General features: G+C 42.7%; 1 protein-coding gene across 2 annotated transcripts in view; it reads left to right on the forward strand.

The window, feature by feature from the left end:
- Positions 1-14,514, forward strand: part of LOC119177271 (RAB11-binding protein RELCH homolog) — a 185,681-nt gene that overhangs the window by 43,794 nt on the left and 127,373 nt on the right. For both annotated transcript variants that reach the window (XR_012889289.1, XM_037428716.2), the window contains exon 7: positions 10,744-11,028. Coding sequence is in view for 1 of the 2 variants with exons in the window: in XM_037428716.2 (XP_037284613.1) it covers positions 10,744-11,028 (285 nt within the window). In the remaining variant the exon portion in view is untranslated. The remainder of the gene's footprint in view (positions 1-10,743; positions 11,029-14,514) is intronic.

Below are 14,514 nucleotides of genomic sequence, written 5' to 3' on the forward strand. Positions count from 1 at the left end.
GGTTTATGGTTTCTCATCGCAAAGTTTGTTTTGGAGCTATGACAGCACAAAGGTTGTTCTGTGATAAAGGCAACCTACAAAACTTCTGTTGTAACATACCCGTAGGTGATGTTGCAAAGCAGAAAATGTGGGAACCATAAGTGCAGGTTTATCGTTCAGGTTTTCACTTTGCTTTTGTGTAATCTTAAATCGTACCTCTCTTGCTTCCGTGATGTGTGATGGTCTTGTGATGCATGCGATGATGGAAAGCAAATTATATGGTTTGGTGAACCTTGTAGCTTCATTACTGCACCACTGTTCATGTCATGACTGTTCATGTCAAGTTTCGGCAACAGAATAGCTGGATAATTTTGATTAAACCGTATTACATTGTTTTCATTGAACCTGCTTTTTTTTTTGCGGTATGCAAATACACCACCACTGTGAAAAAGACTTCACTGTGGAGGCATTAAGTAGGGGTCACCAAATCTGAGGCTCAGCACTATTCATTTTAGAATTGGAATTGGAATTTTATTGCTCAAAATTTTTTCATAAAGTTTGCACCCACTGTGTGGACCCTTAGCCATTGCCCCGCCGCGGTGGTCTAGTGGCTAAGGTACCCGACTAAAGTATTCGATCCCGTGACCTACGAGTCAAGGGATCGAATTCCGGCTGCGTCTGCTGCATTTCCAATGAAAGCAGAAATGTTGGAGGTCCGTGTGCTCAGATTTGGGTGCACGTTAAAGAATGCCAGGTGGTCGAAATTTCTGGAGTCTTTCACTACGGCGTCTCTCATAATCATATGGTGGTTTTGGGATGTTAAACCCCACATGTCAATCAACCCTTAGCCATTGGCTAGTTTAGGTCCAACAAGATATATTTTGCAAGGGCACTTCGAAAAAGCATAACTAAAGAAGTTATATAATATCAATAAAGAATCTGAAAAGAAGCATAGCAGTACATGAAATAACCACACAAAGAGCAAAAGAAAGAAAGAAAAAAAAAATAACGACTTATACTTACATACTAAAATTAGGACAGCCATCACACTAAACATGGCCGGTCATTAATAAATCAGAACATTCCTCTAAATAGTGTTTTTTAGTGTTTTAGTGAAATTTGAACACACTTTTATTTCAAAAGGTATAGCATTCCAGATCTTAATACCAGCAAACTGTAAAATTCATTCACCTATACATTGTTACTTTGTGGAATATTTCATTTACCGAAGGTTAGTTGTCTAATAGAACAGGAAGGGGCGGAGAGTTTGACACTTTGAAAGGGTGGTTGTAATTAATAACCGTGTATACATATTTGGCTAGTTTTAACCCATTAGGGACCGTTTTTTTTTTATTATGAGATTTGTCAAAACGGGTACCATTTTTTATCGTATAAGCATCTAAATAAGCCACACTGAAACTTTCACTGCGAACGGGCTCACAGTTTACAAAATATGGCCCGTGACCATATGGTCACGCTGGGCCCTTAGGTTGCAGCAAAAATCACAAAGTGAGACATTTTATTTCAGGCCTTGATACATTGCGAAAAATGTAATTAGTGATTTGTCAGTCACCTAATTATTGTGATATGGTATGAAACACGGAATGCACATGCCAACATCACATTTTGTGCACTGTGTGCGCACCGAGCTGTTGCAGCTGTCTTCAGCGCACCTGCGCCTTTTGCCGTTAGGCACGGTTCCAACAAAGTGGGCTGTTTTGTCATACCATGGGCCACAAAGCGCACTGTCATCAAGCCTCGACGTTCTTCTACGGCCAGGTCCTTTTTGGCTTGTTTTCCCATCGTGTGAGGTAGCTTTGAGCTATTCGCCTCCTGAATTCAAGTTGAGTAATGTTGTATCCTGTGCTGCGAATAAGTGCCCAACCGTTACTTATGGCTTCGTCGCAAAGCCAAGTGAATATTGGCCACCAACATTTCTTGCCGCGAATTGCAATTCGGTAGGCACCTATGTTCGCCTCCATTTGGTCAGTGCCTCTCATAAAGCAGTTATATTGGGTAACGGCATTAGGGCGAGGCACTTTGATCCTCTTCTTCTGTGCACGGGAATACCTGTCTGCAGATGAAATGGGCTCTACGCCGTGCACAATGCTTGCGATTGTTACAACAGAGTTGTCCATCCAGCGCACAATGATTATCGCGTCATCCGAAAGCGCGTGCTCTTTGTACCCGCGGGTCTTGCGTTTGATGAAATCAGGCCGAGCGATGGGGCACTCCTTCGGCACACGGTTTTGCCTCACTGTGCCCGTGGCTTCATAGTTCTTTTCTTTCAGATGTCTGAGTAGGTGAAAGCTGGTGAATAGATTGTCGAAATAAAAGTGAAATGACAGATGACGAACTTCGACCTGAAGTTCATCCACCATTTCAAGGAGAGGTGCTGCTGCTTTTCCGAAGACCTTTTCATACCGCGTGCTTGTTGCGGTGTTTTTCTGTTTTCTTTGATATACTTCAAAGTTTGCAAGGTAGCCATTTTTTGCATTTAGACACCACACTTTGTAACCGAAGCGAATAGGCTTTCCGCGTAAGAATTGCTTGCAGCCATGACGACCATAATATTCTATCATACTTTCGTCATAACTCAATTGACGCACAGGCTGAAAGTGCTGCAGGAACTTTGCCTTCAGAAGTTTCATCAGGGGGCGCAACTTTGTCAGTTTGCCGCTCAGCGTGAGGCTCGTATTGTCGGCACAGTGGAGAAACCGCATGATTTGCACGAAACGGTTTCTTCGCATGGCATTGTATACCATTTCATTACGCATGTCGGTTCCACTGTCCCAGTAGCAGTTCTTTCCCGGCAAGCGGTTGTAACCAGAAAGAACCAGCACGCCAAGAAAACACTTGATCTCCTCTTTTCTTACCTCAGGGTCCGGCATATTCAAAAATAAAGCATAGCTTCTTGTTTGTTCTACAAAGAGATCTATGACACTATCATCAAAAAAGAGCTCAAATTATTCTACAGGCGAAAGGTTCCTGTAAGCAGCGAAATTTGGGTCTGGAAATATTGCGGAATTTATCACAAGGTCACCATTCTTCCACATGATACTTGAAGGCAAATTCCCGCCAGCGCTTTCATCTCCTGCTCCTGAGGAAATATTTAGTGGTTTATCGCCTTGTTGCTCATACTGTGCGTCATCTTCATCAGAATCACATCCACCAATACGACGGCCGTCTGCAAGGACGGTTTCAGCACCTGCTCTAAGCTGCCTACTGCTGAGGTTGTCTATGAGGCCACCAGAATCCTCATCAGCGGAATCTTCGTCTGAGTAGATGGTAGCCTCCGGTGGCTCAATGTAGATAGCCGACGCATCTTCATCGTCCTCTTCGAGTATTCTGGTTATTTCTTCTAAAGTCAACCTGGGCAGACAATAGATTGACGCATTAGTGCCGCGGAACTACCGTAAAAGGAGCGTAAAGCGAGGCAACAAAATTAAGCAAAATACGGAACCTAAAGGTCCAGCGTGACCATATGGCAACGCGTAAAATAACACTCCTTTTCACAATGAACGCATCAAGTTATCTCGCTCAAATTGTCACCGTAGGTTCCTCACTATAAGTACTCTACAGGAACATGTATATGTTACATCAAAAAAGAATATTATAAAGAAATCCACTTACCCGCGGGAGCGTTGCATGTCGACGCTCCGAAATACAGAACCGTTGTTTCGCGCCCTTTTTGCGGCTCTCAAACAAACATCGAGAACTTCTGCCACCTGGTGTAGGTAAGGGGTACCCTAAGCTAACGAAAGGCACGTTGCCTTGATTCTGGCGCGGTTTTTTAAACGCGCGTAAGTTGAAACGCTTGGTGGGTATATGCGTGACCATATGGTAACGCTGGTACCTAATGGGTTAATTTTCATAGCATATCGAATGGCAAAATGAGCAGTCGGGAAAACGGAGGTTTACTGGGGTCATTAAACTTGGAATGAGTAATAATTCTTACAGCCTGTTTTTGAAGCCGTCTAATTGGGTCCAGGTAAGTTGTATACGTGTCGCCCCAAGACTCAATGCAATATGAAATATGACAATGAATGAAAGCATAATAAAGTATTTGTAGAGTAGTGCTATTAAAATGTTAACGAGCCTGAGTAAGTGCATGACACCGTGAGCCTAATTTGGAACACACATTCTGAATCTGCATCTGTCAATGTAAGTTATTATCTATAGTGACTCCAAGATATTTATTTGTGGTTACTTGCTTGATCACAGAATCCTTAATATTAATGTGTATAATATTAGTGCTGATGTATTTTAATCTAGAGTGAAATGTAATGCATTTGGTCTTATCAGTATTTATAGATAGTTTACTATCTTATATTATCTCAATTAAGTTTTTTTTTGTACTGCCGTATTATTCGAACATTCTTGTGGCACTTGACATTTTAAAAAGAGAACCTTTTGGAAGCTATATTTGCTTAGAAGTTCAGATTACAATTTAACAAAGTTTGTTATAATGAAGCACATTGCCAACTTTACTGACTTTTTTATATCAAAATTTAACTGATAGTGGGGCAGTGGGACTCGTATGTCTCACTTTTTTCTTTACTGTTTACTGTGTTTACTGTGTTTTTTCTTTACTTTTTTACATGTGAACCTCAGAAGCGATTGCTTTCTGGATTTTGGTTATTGCAACCGCAGTGCAATGTTTTAGAAAGTGGTTTTAGTAGTTCAAGGTAGTATTTGCGAGGTGGCAGCACATACACATGTTCCAAACGAATCTTGTAGGGTAGCATACTGGATACTAGCATCTGGTTAACCTCCCTGCCTTCCTTTTTTCTCGTTTCTCTCTCTCCCAAACGAATCTTGCACGGGCTGTATCCTTTATTCATCATATTTTGGTGCGTTCTACACCCAATTCAGCACAGGAGGCGAGCTTGAAAAGTTTATTTCATACTCACGAGTTCATAAATGAGCTATTATAGTGGTTTTCTTCATTTGCACCTATACTATTTAAAAAAAATTTTATGCAGTGCAAAATTGACAACCATTCAGAAATATGTTTCCGAATGAGTAGCCAGTATAACATTGTGTGCAGCTGATTGCAGTATCCAGTTTTTATTCTGGTTCATGCAGGGAAGCCTCTTTTTGAGGTGAAAACTGTTAAGCTTCCTCCATGCGCAAAAGTTTGACTGTTGAAGAGCATGACCAGTACTCACATCTGTTCAAGTGCTGTTAGCGAGTAGATCTACTCCAGACATTTTGTTAACTTTTTCGTGATACAGAATTGGTGTTTGTGGGCTTTGTCCTTTGTTGATTGTGAGGCAGCAGCAAGTTCACATAAAAAATACAAGCTTTTTTTATTTTTTCTGCATTGGGCAGTGGAACCATATGTTCCACTTTTTCCTTGAAAACCCTTGACAATAGAGAGCTCAAATTTTGTACATAGTATAATAAGAAGCTGATAAAAATGACAATGCCACCCTCACTAGTTCTCGTGCATTGTTTCTAGCATTGTACTCCATAAAGGGTTAACTGTATTCTATTTGAATAGCTGAGTGTTGCATGATAAATCACTTATAAATAACTGATCCATTTGATCTTTTGTTCAAAATTTGATGACTGTTAGTGTTCTCATTGTCTTTTGAGTATTGCTTGTTTTTTTTGGCACAAAGACGCCATATAGAAAGGTAGATTTTTCTGCTACTGCAATTGCTATGACTTTCCACCTTTGAGAAGGACGTAATGGGTGCACTTCCCAGACTCATTGGCTTCAATTAATGGTTGATAAAATGAAGTAATGCTTGTATTCTTAGGTTCAGATGTGTGTTGAAGATTTATAGTAATCTAAATTATCCTGTAATCCTCCAGCATTGCATTTCTCTTAATTAACTATGCAACATTGTGGCATTAAGTAACCTCTCAGCAGGCCCTGTTGGAAATTTTTGTTTATACACTAGAGGTTGTGATGCACTGCCTTGGCTGCACTTTACTGCAGGGCATATTTTTTTGGCTCATTGTTAAAGAAGGTAAAAGAAAAAAAAGGAAATGTTGGAATTGTCACAGGAAACAAATTATATGCCCTCTTCTTCCATCATCATCATCATCATATTTTATTTCCTTAAAGACCCCACAAGGGGGTATTACATAAGGGGTGGATGTACAGGATATAAAAAACATTTGCCACATAAGGGGCTGGTATACAGGATATAAAACTTTTGCTACATTCAGAATATAAAATATGCTACATAGGTGTGGGTATATACATTGCCATAAAGTTTCACTGACAGAGATGAGTTATTACATTTTTAGCGAAAGTTGATGGGCAGGTGATTGTGACGACGTGGTTTGGGAGGTCGTTCCAGTCCTTCACAGCACGCGGAAAGAAGGATGCGGAGAAGGTAGCAGTCCTAGTGCGGTAACGGGAGACTTGGAGGGGGTGGCTGGTGCGGTGCGAAATGTACGTCGGAGGGATGACGTATGGAGGATGGTTGAGGGGCGAATGAAACAGCTTATGAAACAGGGAAAGAGTGGCTATGCGGCGTCGAAGGGCAAGTGGCTGCAATCCAGATTGGGCTTTTAAGGATGAAACACTGATGTCATAAGAATATGACGAAAGTATGAATCGGACTGAGCGATTTTGAATTGATTCAAGGTCATTGATTAGGTAAATTTGAGGTGGATTCCATATAGCAGAGGCGTATTCCAGTTTTGGCCTGATGAGGGATGTGTATGCGAGAAGTTTTACGTGTTGAGGTGCGCAACGCAGATGACGTTTCACGAATCCCAATATTTTGTTTGCAGATGAGATAATGTTTGTGACATGCGCATTCCAAGTTAGATCGGCGGACAGAGTGACACCTAGATATTTGAAACACTGTACTATTTCTAGAGGGGCGTTAGTGATTTGGTATGGGAATAGGAAAGGGTTTTTGCGGCGAGTGAATGAGACAACCTTACACTTGTTGGGGTTAAGTTTGAGAAGCGAATTGTCACACCATTCTTGAATGTTGTTCAGATCGTGTGGCAGGGTTAGTTGATCGGAAGCATTAGTTATTGTATGGTAGATCACACAATCGTCGGCGAACATGCGGATTTTGCAAGACACAGTTAGTGGTAGGTCATTAATGTAGATTAGAAATAGCAAGGGGCCAAGGACGCACCCTTGCGGTACTCCTGACGTTACTTCGAGAGGTTCAGAGGATTCATTATTTACGTGCACGAATTGAGAACGATTAGCTAAAAAAGATTTAATCCATCTTAACACGTTAGGGTCAAGATTTAGCCCGGATAACTTCTGTATTAGTTTGTTGTGTGGAACTGTATCAAATGCTTTTGCGTAGTCAAGGAAAATGGCGTCAGTCTGAAAGTTGGTGTCAAGATTTGTATGTATGTCGTGAAGAAAGAGTGCTAATTGTGTTTCACAGGAAAGTCCCTTGCAGAAGCCATGCTGACAGGTGTGAAAGAAACTATTGGAATCTAGGAAGTTGATAACATGAGAATATATGACATGTTCCATGATTTTGCATGGGATGCTTGTTAATGAAATGGGACGATAATTGAGTGGGGAGTTGCTGTCGCCTGCTTTGTAGACTGGAACGACCTTACCAATTTTCCAGTCATTCGGAAGGTCGCCGGTGCTGAGTGACTGTGAGAATATGAGGTGCAAGTATGGTACAATTGTATCGGTAATGTTCTTTAACAGTTTAGAATTAATTTCGTCAATGCCGCATGACGAGGAAAGTTTAATGTTTTTTATTAGGGAAGAAATGCCGTCTGCGGAGAATGCTAGCGCAGGCATGCTGGAACCTATCAGGGTGGTTGTGGGAACGGAAGGCATACTAGGTTCTCTGGTGAACACCGACGAGAATGCAATGTTAAAAATATGAGCACACTCGGCATTTGTGGTCACTTCACCGGATTCGTTATTAAGGGAGATAGTGCGAGATGGTTTTGGATTGACGGTCTGCCAAAATTTTTTTATGTTATCACTTAGCATGTTAGGTAGGTTCGTGTTAAAGAATGCGTGCTTGGCGTTGCGAATTGCTGTAAGATAGTCATTTTCGGCGGAGTAGTATTTATCCCATGCGCATGGCGTTCCTTTAGATTTTGCCTGGCGGAAAAGGCGTTTTTTCTTGTTGCTAAGTCGGTTTAATGTTTTAGTATACCAGGGCTTTTGCTGCGTGGCACGAAATGTGGTCTTCGGAATAAACTTATTTTTTAGTTCAATAAGTTTTTGTTTAAGAACTATCCAATTTTCATTGACGGATCGGCTGCGGAAGTTGGCTTCAAAATCTGGGAAGAACCTACTGAGTTCGTTGTTAATTTCTTGATAGTTACCTTTATCATATAAACATATTGTTTTGTTTAGCATTTCACGGCGCTCTGGGGAAAATGCGAAATCTGCATGGATAACTTTATGGTCGCTAATTTCATCGAGATAGGTAATTGACGATAAGCTAGAAGGATGGGTGGTTAGAATGAGATCAAGGATGTTTGCGGAATTGGCAGCAACACGTGTTGGCTCTGAAACAAGTTGTGATAAGTTAAAGTTGAAACAAGCATCTAGAAATTCTCTCGAGTCTTTCTGGTTTCCTTGTGTGGTTGTTCCGATTTGCCAGTTAATATTAGGAAGGTTAAAGTCACCAAACAGCAAAATATGGGCATTCGGGTGGGCTTTGGTGAGCGCATTTAGTATATCGTTAAATTTGTTTGCGAAGTCTGGATTAGCATTCGGTGGTCTGTAGCAGACACCAAGCAGTATTGTGTGGGGTGAAGCCCGGCAATGTAGCCATAAGATTTCTATGTCAGATGCTATGTTGATCACGGAACATGATAATTCCGGGCCGACGGCGATCAGTACGCCTCCTCCGCGAGTGCATTCGCGATCTTTTCGGTATAAGTGAAAGTTAGGAAGATCTGCAAGAACTTCAGTGTCCGTCACGTCATCGGTAAGCCACGTTTCTGTTAATACAACAAGATTGGCATTGGATGACGTCACAAGGCTAGATACTTTTTCTCGTTTCGGTAGAAAGCTGCGTATGTTAGTAAAGATTACAGATAAGGAAAGATTGTTTTGTGCTAGATTTCGGGGGCGGTTCGTTACTTTCTTCGTTCGAGGGATTTGCTATGCGATTTCTTTTACAGTTTGTGAAGCATTGTCGAAAATGTAACGTTTTGAGCCAATATGAAGGGTTTTATAACGTATCTGAAACTTCGCTGATTTTGCTTTCGCGAAATTAACTAAGTGTCGGTGAGCGGTTCGGACAGACTGGGAGAAGTCTTCGCCGATGCTGAAGTCGGTTTCTCTCAGCATGGGTGCATTTGTAAGTACGGCCTCTTTGGTTTTATGGAAGGTGAACTTTGCTATCATAGGGCGGTTGCGATTAGTGGCATGGCGTCCGAGGCGATGTGCGCGATCGATTTCTTTTGGGTCGATGACTAAGTGGAGGTGTTCACGGCAGTGTCTGATAATAAGCCCTTCTGCTTCTGCATTTGTTTCGGCTGGGTTAGGATCGGGAAGGTTGTAGAATATTAAGTTATTACGTCGTGAGCGGTTTTCTGCGTCGTCTAATTTAGCCTCCAGTTTGGAGACCAAACGGTTCGTTGCAGTTGCGTCCGTACGGATCACTTCAAGATCTGCATGTAGAGGCAACAGGTTCTGGTAGCGGTTTTCTACTTCAGTCATGCGTTTACTTAGGTCAGTTATGGTTTGGTTGGTTGTCGATAGCTGGTTTTTAAGTTCTTGTACCTCAGTGAGAAGTGTAGCTTGCCCAGCGGAAATTTTTTGTAGTTCGGTGAGGATTTCTTGCATTTCTGGGCCAGGATTAGTCTCAACATCACCGGACAATAATAACAGTAGAGAGGAGGTGGTATGGGCGCACTCAAGGATCATTTCACAAAGGCACTGTGGGCTCGGCAGCTGCACCAAGTAGTAGTTACTTGTCTTTTTAGCAAATAGGCTATTGTACCCACTAACCTGCATGACCAGGGCGAAGTGGTAAGTGCGCTGCGACGTGGCACAGCTGCCTAGCCCACGAAGTGCTGCTGACGGGCGTTGCTCTTTTCCTTGAATTGGGCTGTGTCTGCGACTGACATCTCTTGCCTTCTTTTATACCGGAAATGAGGTGTGGTGTGATGCCACACACCACACGTTACGTTATACCTTGCCCCTTTTCTTAATTTCTTGCTGCATGGTGTAATTTTAGTTGCATATTTACACGTTTTACATTGAATAATCTTGATATTATATTTCACATTTTATGTTACTATGGGTAGTTCATCTGCCAGAGAGGATGTGTATGTGATCATTCCTTTTCAGCATAAAGCAGGTCACATGAGATGAATAGTGCATAGGTATTGCTCATAATTTTAGTTCCTTTTGTGCCGTGAAGCACTTTGGTACATTACAAGCACTGATTGCCAGTTGCAAAATCTATGCTCCACTCTTGTATGTTAGTTAATGATACTGAAATATATGAGGATACTAAATATAATTTTTAGTTGTTTTTTTCAGAGTGGAAAACATTTTGGTGATGTTTAACATGAATTCAATTAGCATGGTGACTTGTATGCTTAAATAAAAAAAGTACACATATGCATTTAACCACTAGCTAATCATCATTGTATTCTGTTTATGCCCTGTGGCTCCGAAAGATAGTCTATATATTTTCAATTTGAAAAAAAAACACACCATATTGCCCATTACTCTAAAGCTGTTATATTACTTAGATGAATGTTTCATTCCTTTTTTTTTTTTTGATATGGATAAAAATTTATTTGTTGTCTACTGGCCATGTCTTTTGTGCGCAGCTCTCGTACAGAACTGTCCTTCAAACCCAATTTGCCTTTGGATATGACAGTTGACACACTGTCTGATGCTGTAGAACCATGCACCCCTAGTCCAAATGTAGCTACGGTCTCGCCATGCAAGCAGCTGCCAGAGGAAAAGGGTGACTCTGTTGAAGAATGCGTACCACGGGGACTTACAATATGTGGGGCTCATCAGGTGTATAAGGAAGAAACATGCGTTACAGCTGACGATGGAAGTGAAAGTGTCAGCAAGTCAAAAGAATTGAAGACCTTTAAAAATACAAGGTAAGAAATCTTTCATGCATGCAGTATTAACTTCACCACATTGAAAATTCTTTGAAGGCAATAAATATGGCCATCATCAAATGAGAAAGTATTTCCAACGATGTTATTGCAATAGTCATCTTCATCAATTTCTTTGGCAGTGCTTTGTATCATGCTGTTTTAAAGTGCACTGCATGAGTTTAATAGGCGGGAAACTCTGGGCTTTCATTTGCTTCCACCTCCTTGTATGGGTACTCTTCAAGTGCATGTCATCTTGAGAAATGAAGCTGCATTGCCTACACTATACTGCTTCGAAGGTCACGGGTTCGATTGCAGCCGTGGCAGTCGTATTTCAATGGAGGCCAAACGGTAGAGTCCCGTGGGCTGTGCGATGTCAGCGCATGTTAAAGAATACCATATAGTTGAAATTTTCAGAGCCCTCCACTACGGCATCTCTCAATCATATTGCCACAGGAAATTGCCATTGCTCCGCGCAACGCGGACGTCAGGAACGAAGAGAAAGGCTAACAGCACGACTATGAGCGACGAAGCCAACCGCAAAGCACGAGCCGGCCCTGCATGCGCACGGTACTCCACCGAACAGCCAACGCGCGTGAAGAAGGCAATGAGGGTGCTCGCGGCAGAGGCTCACAAGGACTACCGACCTTCAGGTCTTTTTGATTGTTGTGCGTCGTTCACTTTGGGCACAAGTTCGCCCTTAATAAACCGTGTAAATAGAACCTCCTTGTTGTGAGGCTGCTATGTTTGTTACATTTTCTGATGGATGTGCTGGGTGGATGATTCCAAACCCCACGAGAGAGCGGAGTCCAAGCCCTGACGATTCGCAAGCTGTGGAGCTTACGCCGGTACACCTACGGACCAGTCGCCATATTCGAGGGGATTCACCAGAATTCGGACCACTTCTCCCTGTGCCAAGGGCATCGGCGACAGAGACAAGAAACGCCACCATCATGACTAGCCAAGTTGCACCATCACAGCTCATTGTCAGCCAACCCGTCATACCGAAGGTGTTCCATGGTGACCCGTTCGAGGACGCCGAAGACTGGCTGGATCATTTGGAGAGTGTGGCGAACATAAACCAATGGAACGAAGCAGGCAAGTTGCGCAACGTATACGTCTTTTTGGAAGACGCAGCGCGAGTGTGGTACGAAAGCCACGACGCATCTAGGAAGAGTTCCGTCCTAGGAAGAGTTCCGGCGGCAGCTACTGTGTACGTTTGGCAAAAATGATCGCCGAGAAAAGACAGAAGCAGCTCTTCGTGCACGAAATGAACGCACAAACGAGACTGTCGCTATGTACATAGAAGACATGTCCCGCCTGTTCAAGCGAGCTGATCCCAACATGACTGAAGACAAGAAGGTGCGTCATCTCATGCATGGGGTAAAACAAGAGCTGTTCGTGGGACTCGTTCGCAATCCACCGCGCACTGTTGCTGAGTTTCGGTCGAAAACAAAAACAATAGAAACGACGCTGCAGCAGAGATCTCGGCAATACAACCGTGACGTAGCCTGTACATCAGCAGGAGTCTTCTCGGCAAACGTCGATAATTTTGACACTCTGCGGGAGCTCGTCCGGTCAGTTGTCAGGGAGGAACTAAGCAAGCTGCAGCCACCCGCTTCACCGGAACTGTCTATTGTGGATGTTGGCCGAGAAGAAATTCGGCAGGCCATACGGGAACCGCAGATGGATGCACCATCGACATGACGTGCGGTAATTTATTCTGAGGTGCTCAAGCGGCCTGCTGTTCACTGTGCGCCTATCGAGACACCAGGTACTTATGCACCGACAACATGTAGCCCGCGCCATATCATAGAGGCAACTCGCAGCGCACCTATTTCGACAGAGACAAGACCTCAGAAGAGCGATGTATGGCGAGATGCGGAACGTAGATCCCTGTGCTTCTACTGTAGAGAGGCTGGCCATCTGTACTGGTTTTGCCAATACCGTCAAGCTGGTATTCGGGGATTCGTGATCAACGCACTGTTTCCGGGAAACGGTGAAAGGCCGTCTGACATCGAGGAATACCTGTGCTCACGTCAGAGCTTTGACCTGCATCGTCGTCATCAACCGCGGTCACCATCCCCTCTATATCAGCGCTCGCCAAGCCCACGTTTCTTTCCAAACGCACCTAAGCATTATTCGCCCAGCCCAAACCCGGGAAACTGAAGTAGGCGACCTGTGGAGGCGAGGCCGCTGGTGGTTCGAAATATGAAGATCCTCCCCTACGACGCTGCACACACATATTTATTGTTCCAAATGATTGGTGTCACTCAGTAGTTGATCACTGTACAAATGCACACACTCGTGTCTGGGCAGGTTGTGTGGGTGAGCTAATTGTCTTAGCGAAAAAGATTAGCATTAGTGAACAGTGGCTGGAGTTGTAAAATTGGGACATACAGTGCTGTTTTTCACTAGTACGCCAATAGTGAGATTGCCAAGCACATCTCATTTTTCAAAGTAGGGGTGGCTGGCGTAGTTGGGGAAAGCAGCCCATCTTGATGTTGGCCCATCCAATAGCCCACATCTTAAAGAAATGCTTATTAATTGCTGATCAACAGATGTCACTATGCATACAATATCTTTTGCTGTTCATGTTTTCTTTTTTTTTTTCACTGAAGTTGCAAGCAACCGTATCTTTATTGCAGTTACCCAGAAAAAGCTGCTTGTTGGAGTGCTTTCTCCTGCCACCCTTGCTTTGTAAAATGGAATGTGCTTGGCATAGTTAATATTTGCAAGCTCACGAGAAATGCAGCACTGCGCGTCACTATCTTGCCGCTCCAGCAATGGATCACTTGGGCCAATTTTTTTTTCATTTGCACTGTACTTCTGAGTCTTCACTCACAGCACAAATGAAACAAGACAGACAAACACCAGAATATGTTGGGTTTAAAATTAGTTTTATTTGAATGCCTCACTTTTTTTAGAGGTAATGCTAAAATATTGTTGTAAATGTTGTAGTCATTGCTATATAAAGGCTTATTTAAGTGCACGGAATTCTGTCATTTTTGTGTAGTTGTTTTACTCAATATTTATGAAGGTTTCTAGTATCACAGTGCTGAGATGAGGGGTCAATATTCAGAAGTTATCTGAAAAGTACTTCATCCATACTTGATCTGGTATTACTGTTCTGTTCTTGAGCAGTCCTGTTGCAAATTTTATTTGCACACCTCCTAGCATCTTTGCCTGAGATCCATGCTGAGTTGGAAAAAATGAGTGGCACATTTGAGGGACACCAACATAGTTCTGATAAAAATGTTGCTGTATGTTTTTATTTGCTTAACAGTGTGATATGTTAGAAATGTGAATAAAAAGATTTGGCATTGTACCTCATGATTGCAGAAGTCATGCTTTTTGTCAAACTCTCTGCCGTACATGGTTTTAGGATTGTACATATGTCATGCTTTTCTTGGTGCAAACCTGTTTTGCTTTTTCTGTTCTTGCTAAAGATTGCTGCTGATGTATTGCTACAGTTTGGACAGAAGCAGG

This window comes from Rhipicephalus microplus, unplaced genomic scaffold, assembly GCF_043290135.1.
Source record: "Rhipicephalus microplus isolate Deutch F79 unplaced genomic scaffold, USDA_Rmic scaffold_48, whole genome shotgun sequence".
Taxonomy (NCBI): Eukaryota; Metazoa; Arthropoda; class Arachnida; order Ixodida; family Ixodidae; genus Rhipicephalus; species Rhipicephalus microplus.